At 38.1% G+C, this 14,153-nt stretch overlaps 1 protein-coding gene across 3 annotated transcripts in view; it reads left to right on the plus strand.

The window, feature by feature from the left end:
* The window catches only part of SESTD1 (SEC14 and spectrin domain containing 1), a 139,186-nt gene that overhangs the window by 59,628 nt on the left and 65,405 nt on the right, over positions 1–14,153 (plus strand). For all 3 annotated transcript variants that reach the window (XM_069577065.1, XM_069577067.1, XM_069577066.1), the window contains exons 4-5: positions 5,561–5,651; positions 9,449–9,562. In XM_069577065.1, coding sequence (XP_069433166.1) covers positions 5,561–5,651; positions 9,449–9,562 — 205 coding nt within the window. The remainder of the gene's footprint in view (positions 1–5,560; positions 5,652–9,448; positions 9,563–14,153) is intronic.

Genomic DNA, 14,153 nt, shown 5'->3' on the forward strand with positions numbered 1-14,153 from the left:
ACACTTTTATAGCACTTGCATTAACTCAGTCTTCAAAATAATGACATTATCTCTATTTCATGCATGAAAAAATTGAGGGCAGAGAAATTAAGAAATCTTCCAATTGATGAGGTTCCTTTGCTTATATTCCTCTTGCTCTGTTTCCTTTTATGTTAATTTTCCTTAGCTGCTTATATAGGTATTTCCCAGAATCTGCCAGCATTTCTTCAGACTTATAGCACTTGCCGTTTCTGACTCTTTAGGCATTCAATCAGAATGTGTTTAGTGATAATTCTTGAAATTTTCCATTTATTTGTCTTATATTTTAAAAAATTTCAAGGATGTATGTTGCTTCCCTTGTAACATTAAAAAGGTAATATCAGTGAACATAGATTGGACACTAAAATACTTGCCCCCCACCTTTTCATCTTTCTAAATGATCTTAAGCTTCTTAATGGGAGAAACTGTCTTATGTATTTTTTTCATAGCCCTGTGCAGTACCTCATACTTAGTGATCCATAGCCAGTGGATGTGGGTTTCTGCTCTTATCTGACTACTTCACTTTCTTCAGAGCTCTGTGTACTCAGGCTGACTGAGCATTCTCACAGCATCTTACGTTTTGTTGGAAAAATCAAACATGTAGAAGTTGCAGCTCAGTAGAAGCCATTTTGATGGAAACAACTCTGTCTAGGCTCGTCCTGCTTTCCTTTGAGAGCACTAAATTTGAAATGGACCTGAGAATTTACTTGTGGATGATAAAGTGCATTAGTTTTCTTGTAGATGATTGAGATGCATATGTGAAAAGAATATTCTGTACTTAAAGAAAAAATAGGTAACAGTAAGTCATTTAATTCTCATAACAGCCCTATTAGACGATCACTGTTATCCTTGGCTGGCCCTGTCTTACATATCAGGGAACGGAGGCTTCGAAAGTGTGTGGAATTTAAGTATCTTGATTAAGAACCTGTGGCACGTTGGGATTTGGACCTGGTGGCCTAACTAAAGCCTGTGTTTCTAGTCACTGTTGTACTCACCTCTGTTACAATCACAATGCCACTGTGATTGAAAACTCTAATAATCATTTACATTTAACCTGCATCTGTTACAACTTAGGGTTGACATAGAAAGATAACTGTGGTGAACCTAGTGGAACGTAATGTAAATCTTTCAGATCTTTTTTGTTTTAACATTTTCTTTCAACCATGTATTCAAGGTACGTTTAAAATCATAGCATTTTCTAGGTCTCAGGGAAATTGTTGGTCATGGACTGTCAAGATTGGAAGGTACCTTAACAGTAATCTAGACCAACATCTTCTATCATCTAGACTAACGCTTTACCCATACTTAAATCCTCTTCATAGAAAATGCTGCCAAGTAATTGCCCAGATTAATCTAATTCTGTAGAGTCACCATTTATAAAAGTTACCTTTCTATTTCTCTCAAGTTTTGTTTTTTTTTTTGAAATTGAGTTTTAGGTCTATTCTTCCTAATTGTAGAAAAATTCATCTATATTACAGAAAAAAGCTTCATCATACAAGGGTTTAATGAATGACTTGTCAAGAGTCACACAGAAATTAAGCTCATAAGTCTTCAGTCACTCAGTAAATACATGGGATCCTGTAATGAGTTCCTCATCTTTCTAGATGCTGAGGTAGTGGGTGAACAAAGGCCCAGTCCTTGCGTTCATGGGCCTTATATGCTAATGATGAAATGAATATTATACACAGCACATTGGCTGTCCATAAGTACTGCAGAACAGAGCACGGAAGGAGTTGAGGGAGGGATGGAGTGGGAAGGAGTGTGTGGCAATACTGTACAAAATGATAAGAGAACATTTTACCAGAGGTGAGTGAAGTGAAGGCCAGGCTGTATAGATAGCTGATGAAAGAGCATTTAAGAAAGACCATTTTAGACAGAAGGAGAAGTAAGTGGAAAGAAAGATGCTGAGGCAGTACTGGCTCAGTGTGTTGTGGGGTCAGTAAGGAGGGTAGTGTGGGTGGAGCAGTTTGAGAGAGGGGTAGAGTGCGGGGGGGGGGGGGGGGGAACGTCCAGAGGGGCTGGAGTCAGACCTTAGAGGGCCAGATGAGAAAGAAAGCCATTGTTATGTTCTGACCAAGGAGTGGTATGATGTGTGGCTTCTGACATTTTTAGGGGCCCTCTGTATTTAAAGCATTGAGCTGGAAGCTTCCCAGATGCCAGTAAGACAATAACATCCTTGCTTTCTGGAAGCATGGTATCTAATGAAGATGAATTATAAACAAGCAATTGTAAGAAAAGCGTAAGTGAAATTCGTGCCATGGTGGAAGTATAAGGAGAGCTCTTTGAGTGGGAAAAAATGGAGCCTTTAGTTGTAATCAACGAAATTAGTAAAGAGCTACAGAATACTGAACCCAGAAAATCCACTGATCATCTCTTTCTTGCCAAAGTGAATGAACTAGTTTAGGAGCCACTTCTCTTTTAAAAGCTGTTTTAATTCAGCCACCAGACCCTTGAAAGGCTCTAATGGAGTATGAACAACAAGGTAGCTAGCGTCTTAATGGATTTTTTTTTTTTTTTGTATATTGGTCTTAAAACTATGAACATGTTAATAGTAGTATAGGAATTTACTAATACAGCACTTCAGCTACTCCAATACACCATTTGTAAGGACATGATGTGCTTCTAAATCTAAGTATATTCTCATTAAACACAGTTTAAACTGTGAGTCCACTTGTAGGATTGAAATGAAAACAAAAGAATTCCTTTGAAGTAGTTTGTAGTATCAGTTGGTCTTGCAGTTTTCAGATATGAAGTATCTTAGCACTGTGTGTATTTTCTTTATCTATCTTAGTAAAATGTGAGAAAATTATGATTAAGGCTGTTTTTAAGTACTCTAAAAGATAAATTTAGAGTATTTTATGCCCTTAAGTTCCTACAGATGGTATTTGCAAGCTTCATTACTTTCTTTGTCTTAGTATACAGATTAATTTATTGTGCTTTGAAATATAAATGTGTTTGAATAAAACTTGCTTGTTCAACAAATTGATTGTGCAACCTGTGCCTCAGAGATACAGATGCCAGTGACAAGAAAGTGCCAAATTGTGGGGATGACACATTTTTCTTGGCTCCAGTCCCAACCAGGGAAGGTGCTTCACTGGGAACCGCCACATGTCATAGCTCCCCTTCTTGCAAACTTCCGTTCTGCACTGGTAGAGTCCCTGCCACTCCTCTGGTGACCCCTTGCTGACAATTACTCTGTTAGGCTGGTCCTTCTAACGCTTGTATGCCCCCTCAGTCACAGTGGTCTTTCTTCCTACCTGGTCCCACACCTAGCAATTAGATAATCAGAGTTGCTTCCCCAGCAAGTCTTTATGTTGCCAATATGAAAGTGATCATTGTATTCCCTTACCCCCACCCTTCAAGAGTGGTTAGTGGGTCTTTTATTTTATAATGCAAAATCCAAGTCACATACCCATCACTTTTTTAAAGTGTTTATTTCAGTGGTTTTCAGTATTTTCACAAGATTGCATAACCATCACTCTAATACTCGAACATAGCCATCAACCCCAAAAGAAAAGCTGTACCCATTGGCAGTCACTCCTCATCCTGTTCTCCCCTCCTCCCAGCCCTTGGTACCCACTAATCTGCTTTCTGTCTCTATGGATTTACCTATTCTGGAAATTTTATATAAATGGAATCATCGAGTATATGGACTTTTGACCTGGCTTTCTTTTCACTTAGCATAATGTTTTCAGGGTTTATCCATGTTGTAGTACATATCAGCACTTCATTTCTTTTTATGATTTGAATAATACTCTGTTGAATGGTTTACCATTGCATTCATCAGTTTTTGAAGATTTGAGTTGTTTCGGATTTTGGCTCTTATGAATTGTACTGTGGGAACATCTGAGGGCAAGTGTTCTGTATGGACATGTGCTTCCATTTGCCTCACCTCTTGAGGTGCCTCTCTCTTCTCTTTAAAGCTCAGCTTCTGTCCCCACTTACTGAAGCACCTGTTCTTCCAGGTCTTTAACAATATTGTCCTCATTCTTGTTGCCTTACTGTTTCTCAGTAGAATTGGATGTCACTTCTCCAGTAACCCTCTAGAGGTTAGTATGAGTGCTTGGAGAAAGTAAGGAGAATTAGTAAAATTCCATAGACTGTTGGATTTCAATCTCAGGAGAGGTCTCCTATTAACCTTTCCTATAATGTAGGCAATTGGAATAACTTTGGGGAGAATTTTTACTACCAAATCCTTGCTCTGCTAGGCAGATCTGCAGTTTCTTCCACTATATTAGAGGGAGGGCAGTTGAGATCCTTGCATTAAGTTGATTTTATAGTAATACAAATAGTAATAATAATAAAGCTATGTAGTTTTCCACTTACGATAGTTCTTCCATGTAGTTGTTGCATTTTACTAGGGCAGGCTTCTGGGAGGTGTTTAGTTGGTACTTGAATAATTGAATATGATGTATAAGCAATAACACATTTTCCACCACTCAGGATTTTCTGGTCAGCGACTAAGAGGCAAAAGTGAGAACAGAGGTGGGTCCGATATGGTGTGTTCGAGCTTTGAATTATTATATACACCAGATTTTCACCTCTTTTAAGTTTCTCCCAAAGACACAAGAACCTCACTTCCAGTGGTTTAATAATCAGAGTTCAGTTCAGTAGCTCAGTCGTGTCCGACTCTTTGCAGCTCCATGGACCGCAGCACGCCAGGCTTCCTTGTCCTTCAGCAATTCCTGGAGCTTGCTCAAACTCGTGTCCATCGAGTCGGAGATGCCATCCAGTCATCTCATCCTCGGTCATCCCCTTCTCCTCCTCAATCTTTCTCAGCATCGGGTCTTTTCCAGTGAGTCAGTTCTCATCAGGTGGCCAAAGTATTGGAGCTTTAGCATCAGTCCTTTCAATGAATATTCGGCGTTGATTTCCTTTAGGATTGACTGGTTGGATCTCCTTGCAGTCCGAGGGACTCTCAAGAGTCTTCTCCAAAACCACAGTTTAAAAGCATCAATTCTTTGGCACTCAGCTTTCCTTATGGTCCAACTCTCACATCCATACATGACTCCTGGAAAAACCATAGCTTTGACTTAGACGGACCTTTGTCGGCAAAGTAATGTTTCTGCTTTTTAAAGTTTTAATAATAGCTTACTTTATTTTCTACCTGATTTTGAAATATCACTTCACAACCTTATACTCTTGGCAGGAAGGAGAGATAAGATCCACACTTGGCAGTCATTAGTTACCTATCACTGTGATCCCGTTTTACAGATCAGGAGGTTGAGGGGCCAGTGAGGCTATTTGAATGTTGGTTTAATTTTTTTCTCATATTAAGATGTTGAATTTACATGCTTTTAGAGTAATTTTCTCACCAAATTAGCTTATAAATTGTCGATGTTTCCTGAAGTGAGAAAAGTAAATTGCTTGAGAAAACTGAAAACTGAAAGGACATCCTGAAGAATTTTGTTGATAGTGCAAACCAAATCAAGTGACATTAATGCTGTGCCATATATGATTCAGCTGTAAGCTTTATTTAGGGTTTTGAAGAATAAAATAGGAAGCTTATTCTAATATACTCTGTAATTTTGTTTTGTTTCAGTGAGAAGTGTAAGGCTAGAGGATTTACCGTGATTGTGGATGGCAGAAAATCCCAGTGGAATGTGGTGAAAACAGTAGTCTTAATGCTACAGGTAATTTTATTTTTGGCTATCAGGAAGCGGTTTTATTTTACAGCAACAGATTAGATGATAGTGGCAAATGTATTTCATTTATTGGACTGTGCCCAAGCTTCTAAGCAGTGACCGAGTTCTGAAATGCACAGATGAGTGTTGAATTGTTCAGATTTGATCTTTATAGGTTTTGCTTTAGTAGTAAAATAAATTTCGGCCCTATTCTAAAGGTATGTAAATTACCAAAAATAACATGTCATGTTTAAGTAATTTAAGCATTGAAGCCAGTGAGTCTCAAAATGTGAGGGCAGAGGTTACCAGACTCATCCGGGCACTCTGGCACGCTGTAGTATTTGCATCATCCCACCTCAAGGAGGGAATAGGACTGGGTAAGTCTAAGCTGAGAATTCTGATAGGTTTCTCCCTCTGTTTCCCTCTTTCCTCCAAAAATCATCCAGATTCGTGATAGTCATATCTGTTTCTAATCTAGAAGAAATGTACTCAACTGTAGTTGTTTCCTTGGGGGCTTTAGCAGCTCACAGACAAGCATTTCATAAACAGCTGTGGCTACAGAATCCCTGGTCTGGTTGGGTCATAGTCTTTTGCTTATATTTCCTTGTGTTCCTCACAGAATGTTTCTGTAATCCCTTGCATGTAGTAGGTACCTAGTAGATACTTGCTGATTTATTATGAGAGTATTGAGGATATTGAGAAAAATACAGCCACTGAGTGAGTGAAAGGGGACAGATTGCCCTCGTGTACCTGGGTTTCCTTAGAAGGGCTTGTGTAGAAAGTTAAGGTTAAGTGAGTTAAAGAGATTATCTAATCTAAAATAAAGAAAGTGGAAAGGGCGTTCCTGGCTGATTTAGTGATAGCTCAAAAATTAAGTGAATCCAGTAAAAGGAGCTGATGGCAGGCTAGTTTGGGGAAGGTGAACATTCGATTAAGTATCAGTGATATTGAAAGAAAGATCAAGAATTTCAAATGACCTGGAAAATGATTAGTAGGTACTTTAGGGTTCTGTGGAAAGGCATATAATTTAAAATTTTAAATGACAACGAGGGAGAATGCTTAATGGATTATTTTTTGTTTAAGATAATTAGAAAAAGAATCTCAAGGAATGGGTCCTCATCATTTTAGTTTTAATGCTTAGTATGGTTCAGGTGCTGTGTTCTAAGCTTGTTACATAAATGATCTCATTTAATTTCATCCTCACAAACTTGGGAAACAAGTTCTGTTATCCTCAAAAGTCTTCAAGGATTTTAAATAACAACCTGTGTTCTGGTGGTGAACATGGGAGAAAATCACAGTTGGAACCTGGAACAGCCTAAGCCCCTTTAAAAGTGTATGTTTAGCAATGGGATGTATCTGAGATGGTTCCCAAATTTTCTGCCCAGTACCTTATTCTTGATTGGTTGGCCTAAACCTTCATCATTAGACTCCCTCCTTTGGCTCCAGTGGATCAGTTTTTAAGGGAACGCAGATTGGTGTCCCATTAATAACTCTTTCTGTTAAATATATTCCCAGCGCTTTTATATTCTAAACCCTGAAGATAAACTCTTCTTTGTACAAATTGTTAGAAACCCGTTAATTACAGCCTTGTGTTCTTCCATTCAGCTGTGTCACCAGTGAGCTGTTTGGGATCAGTGGCAGTTTTGAAGAACAGTCAATGGATGATTAAATCCCCTCTTGTTTTTTTTTGTGTGTGTGTGTTTGATTTCTGATAGGTGTTGTAACAACTTCTGGATTTTGTTAATAGTTACATTTTCAGGAATTGCAATGGCATGTTGTTCACTCCTCCTCAAATAGTTTCTGCATACAGAGTTAGTTATGTTGCTTTTATTTCAGAAGGTGCTGGAACCAGCTGTTTGGGAGCCCAGAGTTTAAGTGCTAGCTCTGCCTATACATGACTGGCTTGTTTTCTTTTGTTCCTAACAGCTTTAATACTCAGTGATTTTGAATATTTGATTTCCATAATCATTATGTAAATAAACCTCATTCTACTCTAAATTTCCCACCCCTTCTGATAAAGTTTTGATAGCACTGAGTTTTCTTTTTTAACTTTATTCATAACCCAGTCATTGCAGGGGGCACTAGATTTGTGACATGTCCAGTGAGATATTTAAATTGAAAGGCTTTCTATTTTCCCCTGATCAATAATAATAATACTTATTATCATATAGCATTATTATTATTCAGTAGTGCTGTTTATGGTCTAGAACAGTGGTTGACCCCTAGAGTTTGTAAACAGAGTTTTGTTTATATATTGTTTATGGCGGCTTTCACACTATGTGGACAGAATAAAAATAGTTGCAACAGAGACTGTATAGGCTTTAAAACCTAAAATATTTTTTATCTGGACCTAGAGAAAGAATTTACTGACCCCTGGTCTAGAATGTTTGGAATGTTGCGGTAAAACTTGAAAGTCAGACCGACGTGGTTTTTGTTCTAGTACTATTCCTTCAAACTCCGTTCCTTTAGACAAGTTACTTTAGTTCTCTCAAGCTCAGTTTATGCTTCTGTAAAATTGGAAGGATGAGATCCACTTGTTCATGTGCATTCATTTAGGCAGCAGAGATTCATGGAGTATCCTCTGTGTGCCAGGCACTGTCATAGGCCCTGGAGATACAGGAATGCCGTGATAGATGAGGTACCTGCCATTGGGAAGCCTAGGTTCTGTCTGAGGAGTCAGGCTATAAGCAGTTAGTTACATTACTAAGTAATGTAACATCATATACTGATAAATGCTATTTAGAAAAGTAAATTGATGAAAAGGGACTGAGTCAAATGTTGCTGCTTTACATAGGATGGTCAGAGAAAGTCTCTCTAAAGAGGAGGGACTATTTGAGTAGAATCCTAAATAAACTGAGAAAGTGCTCGTAGGTATAGGGCAAAGAACATTGCAGGCAGAGGAAACATCAAGGGCGTAGTCTTGAGCTGGGAACAGACCTGTCACTTTCCAGGCGCAGCAAGAAGGCCAGCGTGGCTGTGGTAGAGGAGTGAGCTAAGAGGGAAGAGGCGTGTGATGAGGTCTGAGGTCATGGGGCCTTGAGCTGGGCAGGCTTCCTGGCTTTGCTAGGGGTTTTTTATTCTGAGTATGAAAAAATGCAAAACTGGGAGGCCTGCTAAGAGGGTTTCAAAAAGCTGACTTATTTGGCGATATCAGCAATGTAGGTGGTAGAAACGGGTAGGTTTAATTAAGATATATTTTTAAAATAGACTCTATGGGACTTGCTGATAAGATATATATGGAATATATATTAGCTCAGTAAATGTTAATTTCCATTCTTTAGGTGATGATGTGAATAACTGTATCTAGCAAATGTGAAATTGTATTTGTGGAGGTTTAGCTTTGTCTTCTTCTTCAAGTTAATAATCATGTAGAATCTTGGCTTCTTTATATAATAGAATAAGAAGCTTATTTTGTTAGAAAATTGATTTACATTATTGGGAGAAATTCTCTAAGATGATTGTGTTAGACAAAATTTTTTTCATATCATAGAAAAGCCAAATTTAATAATTTCTGGACTAAAAATTATCTTGCAGTTTAAATATATTCCTATTAGAGATTCAGTAAAACACAAAAATAATTCACATGTGCTGTCTTTAAACATTATTTTCTGAATCAGCTTGTCTTTCAAATATTTCTTTATTGCCTTGTATGTTTTGCAGTTTGCAGCGTTTCTTGTGTTTTATCACTTTAATTATTTTCCAGAGGTCTCTTACTCTGCTCAGTCATGAATACCTAATAATTTACAACTTCAGGAAATTACTAACTTTACATGTATAATTTTTTCTTTTTTTTTTGTATTTTATAGAATGTTGTTCCAGCTGAAGTGTCCCTTGTTTGTGTAGTGAAGCCAGATGAATTCTGGGATAAGAAAGTAACACATTTTTGTTTTTGGAAAGAAAAGGATAGACTTGGCTTTGAGGTAAATATACTCTATGAAAAAGTAGAAGTGTGCTGTATCTTTAAAAACAGCATTTTGCTGGTATTATTCTGTTTGTTCAGCATTGGATACTATGCAGTGCTTACACAATGCTCAGCCTAAGTAATGATTAATATTTAGTCAGCATTCTTGTTGAATGAATTATTCTTTGTCAAGGCCACAAATGCTTTCTTGTTTTCATTTTTATTAATCTTTGTGAATTCTTTTGAATAAGTAGAACCTTTCCATTAAAAACATTTTTGGGGACTTTCCTGTTGTTCCAGTGGTTGAGACTTTGTGCTTTTTGATCCCTCGTTGGGGAACTGAGATACCATAGGCTGTGCAACATGGCAAAAAAAAAAAAAAAAAAAAAAAAAAAATATATATATATATATATATATATATATATATATAGAACATTACCAAGAAGGCATTTAGCTAATACTAGGAAATCCTAGGGAGAAGGCAGTGGTACCCCACTCCAGTGCTCTTGCCTGGAAAATCCCATGGACGGAGGAGCCTGGTAGGCTGCAGTCCATGGGGTCACTAAGAGTCGGACACGACTGAGCGACTTCACTTTCACTTTTCACTTTCATGCATTGGAGAAGGAAATGGCAACCCCACTCCAGTGTTCTTGCCTGGAGAATCCCAGGGACAGGGGAGCCTGGTGGGCTGCCGTCTCTGGGGTTGCACAGAGTTGGACACGACTGAAGCGACTTAGCAGCAGCAGCAGCAGCAAATCCTAGACATTTAGAAATTGAAGTCAGAGCCTATTTGGTATGATGTCATAATTATTTCTTAGTATCTGGTTTGGTTTTGATATATAAAAAGTTATTCATCCTTCCCTGTTTACAGTATGCTCTCCCTCTTACTTTTCTTGTGTGAAACTTCAGTTGACCCTTGAACAACATGGGTTTGAACTGCACAGGTCTGTTTACAAGTGGAGTTTTTCAATAAGTACATGTTAACCCTCCGTATTTACAGGTTTAACGTGCACAGATAGAGAGGGCCATTCATTGTACTTTGCCATTTTGTGTAAGGGACTTGAGCACCACGGATTTTGGTGTCAGTGGAGTGTCTTAGAACCAGTCCCCTGTGGACATTGAGGGAAGGCTTACATATTATTATTGTGGGTCAGAAAGAAGTCTCAAGGTAGAATGCAAATTTAAGCAATTCTCTCACATTTCCTTCCACAGCCTATTAATCCCAGCTTCCTAGTTGGAGAGTCCATAGATGTTAACCTTTACGTTAGCTAGAGTGTGGAAGCACTGAAGGGTGCCAGCGCCTAACCCAGCCCTGTAAAATCTAGAGCCTTGGAATGTTTCCAGGAGTCGGGCAATGAAGACACGTTGTGGACTTTGCCATACTACAACAGTCATTTTTATTTTCAATAAAATCAATGTATTTTTTGCATGAAATATCTTAAAAATGTGTAACATTTTTCCTGCACTTTAAAATTAAGTATAATATTCATCTATTTTAGTGTACAGTTCTGAGAGTTCTGATAAACGCAGACTGGTCTGTAATCACCACAGTGAAGAAATCCAGGGAATATTGCGTCACTCCAAAAATTCTATCATGTTCTTTAGTCAGCTCCTTCTTCCATCTTTAGGCCTGACAACCACCGATCCGTTTTATGTTCTGTGTTTTTTGCCTTTTTCAGAATCCCATGTAAGTAAAATGACAAAGTATGTAGCATTTTACGTTTACTTCTTTCATATACATATTTGCATTTGGGATTCATTTGTGTTGTTGGGTGTTCTGGTGGTTCCTTTCTTATTGGCAGGTAGTAATCCACTATGTAGATGTACCACAGTCTGTTTATTCATTCCCTGATTGAAGGACATTTGGGATTGTTTTCAGGTTTTGCTAATTCCAAGTAGTCACTGTAAATATTCGTGTATAGATTTTGTGTGAAATTTTTTTTAAGAGATAAAATATCTAGGAGTGGGATTATTGGGTCGTATGGTAAGTGTATGTTTATTTACTTTGTAAGAAACTTCCAAACCAACAGTTTCAAGGTGGCTGTATCACCTTGCATTCCCATAAATTGTGTGAAGTTCCAGTTGCATCTTGGTGGCACTTAGTATTATCAGATTTTGTTTCTAAATTATAGTTACCCTAGTAGGTGTGTAGATGTTTATCAGTATTGTTTTACTGTGCGTTTCCCCAATGGTTAATGATGTTAGTATATTTTCAAGTATTCGTTAGCCATCCATATACTTTCATGATGTCTGTTCAACTCTACTCATTTTTTAAAAAGTAAAGAAGGCTTTTGAGAATTATGTATGTGTTTTGGATAGAAGTCCTTTGTCAGATATGCCATATGCAAAAATTGCATCTCAATTTGTTGTTTGCCTTTTCATTCTCAACAGCGTTTTTAGAGAAGATTTTTAATTCTGATGAAATCTGGATTTTAAATTTTTTCTTTTATGAATCAGGCTTCTGGTGTCATAGCTGAGACGTCTTTGCCTCAGCCAAGGTCACGAAGATTTCATGTTCTGTTTTGGATGTTGTGTAATTTTAGGTTTTATATTTAGATCGGTGATCTATTTTGAGTTAATACTTGTGTGAATTATTGTCTGACAGTATATATTTAATGACTTCAGTTATTTTATGTTTGTTAAGATTTGGTTTTTGAGCCAGTAGATGCTTTACTTGCTGACTTCCTCACGCACGTGTATTCTCCATGTACTGCGTGTGTGTATTCTGCTTCGGGGGTGGCGTGATCTGCAGCCATCCAGGTGGTTCATGGTGGTGTTCATGGGCTTTGTAGTGTTCTGTCTGCTTATTCTACCAATTACCGAAAGAGGAATATTACACTCTTCCAGCTATAATTGTGTGTTTCTTTGTCCTGTCATTTCTATTGGTTTTTGCTTTATGTATTTTAAAGTTCTTACTCAGATGTCTAGTTAAGATTTCATTATTAAATGTCCTTTTTTTATCCATGATGATACATCTGGTTCTGAGGTACACGTTGTCTGATACTACTGTAGCTATCCCAGCTTCTTTTACATTTACAGTGAGGTGTTTTTTTTTAATAGATTTAGTATAGTTGGGTCTTGTTTTCATATCCAATCTGACAGTCTCTGTCTTTTTAGTGATTTGTAAGACCAATTATATTTAATTAATTGTTAGTATATTTGGATTAAAATCTTCTATCTTGCTAGATTTTATGTAGTTTTTCTTTTTCTGCCTTCTTTTGGTTATTTTTATAATTGCATTTTATCTTCATTTAGTTCAGTTCATTTCAGTCACTCAGTCGTGTCCGACTCTTTGTGACCCCATGAGTCGCACGCAGCATGCCAGGCCTCTCTGTCCATCACCATCTCCCAGAGTTCACTCAGACTCATATCCATCGAGTCAGTGATACCATCCAGCCATCTCATCCTCAGTCATCCCCTTCTCCTCCTGTCCCCAATCCGTCCCAGCATAAGTCTTTTCCAATGAGTCAACTCTTTGCATGAGGTGGCCAAAGTACTGGAGTTTCAGCTTTAGCATCATTCCTTCCAAAGAACACCCAGGACTGATCTTTAGAATGGACTGGTTGGATCTGCTTGCAGTCCAAGGGACTCTCAAGAGTCTTCTCCAACACCACAGTTCAAAAGCATCAATTCTTCAGTGCTCAGCCTTCTTCACAGTCCAACTCTCACATCCATACATGACCACTGGAAAAACCATAGCTTTGACTAGATGGATCTTTGATGGCAAAGTAATGTCTCTGCTTTTCAATATGCTACCTAGGTTGGTCATAACTTTCCTTCCAAGGAGTAAGCGTCTTTTAATTTCATGGCTGCAGTCACCATCTGCAGTGATTTTGGAGACCCCCAAAATAAAGTCTGACACTGTTTCCACCATTTCCCAATCTATTTCCCGTGAAGTGATGGGACCAGATAACATGATCTTTGTTTTCTGAATGTTGAGCTTTAAGCCAACTTTTTCACTGTCCTCTTTCACTTTTCATCAAGAGGCTTTTTAGTTCCTCTTCACTTTCTGCCGTAAGGGTGGTGCCATCTGCATATCTGAGGTTACTGATATTTCTCCTGGCAATCTTGATTCCAGCTCGTGCTTCTTCCACCCCAGCATTTCTCATGATGTACTCTGTATAGAAGTTAAATAAGCAGGGTGACAATACACAGCCTTGACGTACTCCTTTTCCTATTTGGAACCAGTCTGTTGTTCCATGTCCAGTTCTAACTGTTGCTTCCTGACCTGCATATAGGTTTCTCAGGAGGCAGGTCAGGTGGTCTGGTATTCCCATCTCTTTCAGAATTTTCCACAGTTTATGGTGGTCCACAAAGTCAAAGGCTTTGGCATAGTCAATAAAGCAGAAATATATGCAGGGCAAAGGCTAATAGAATTTTGCCAAGAGAATGCACTGGTCATAGCAAACACCCTCTTCCAACAACACAAGAGAAGACTCTACACATGGACATCACAAGATGGTCAACACAGAAATCAGATTGATTATATTCTTTGCTGCCAAAGATGGAGAAGCTCTATACAGTCAGCAAAAACAAGACTGGGAGCTGACTGTGGCTCAGATCATGAGCTCCTTATTGCCAAATTCAGACTTAAATTGAAGAAAGTAGGG

Source organism: Ovis canadensis, chromosome 2, assembly GCF_042477335.2.
Source record: "Ovis canadensis isolate MfBH-ARS-UI-01 breed Bighorn chromosome 2, ARS-UI_OviCan_v2, whole genome shotgun sequence".
Lineage (NCBI taxonomy): Eukaryota > Metazoa > Chordata > Mammalia > Artiodactyla > Bovidae > Ovis > Ovis canadensis.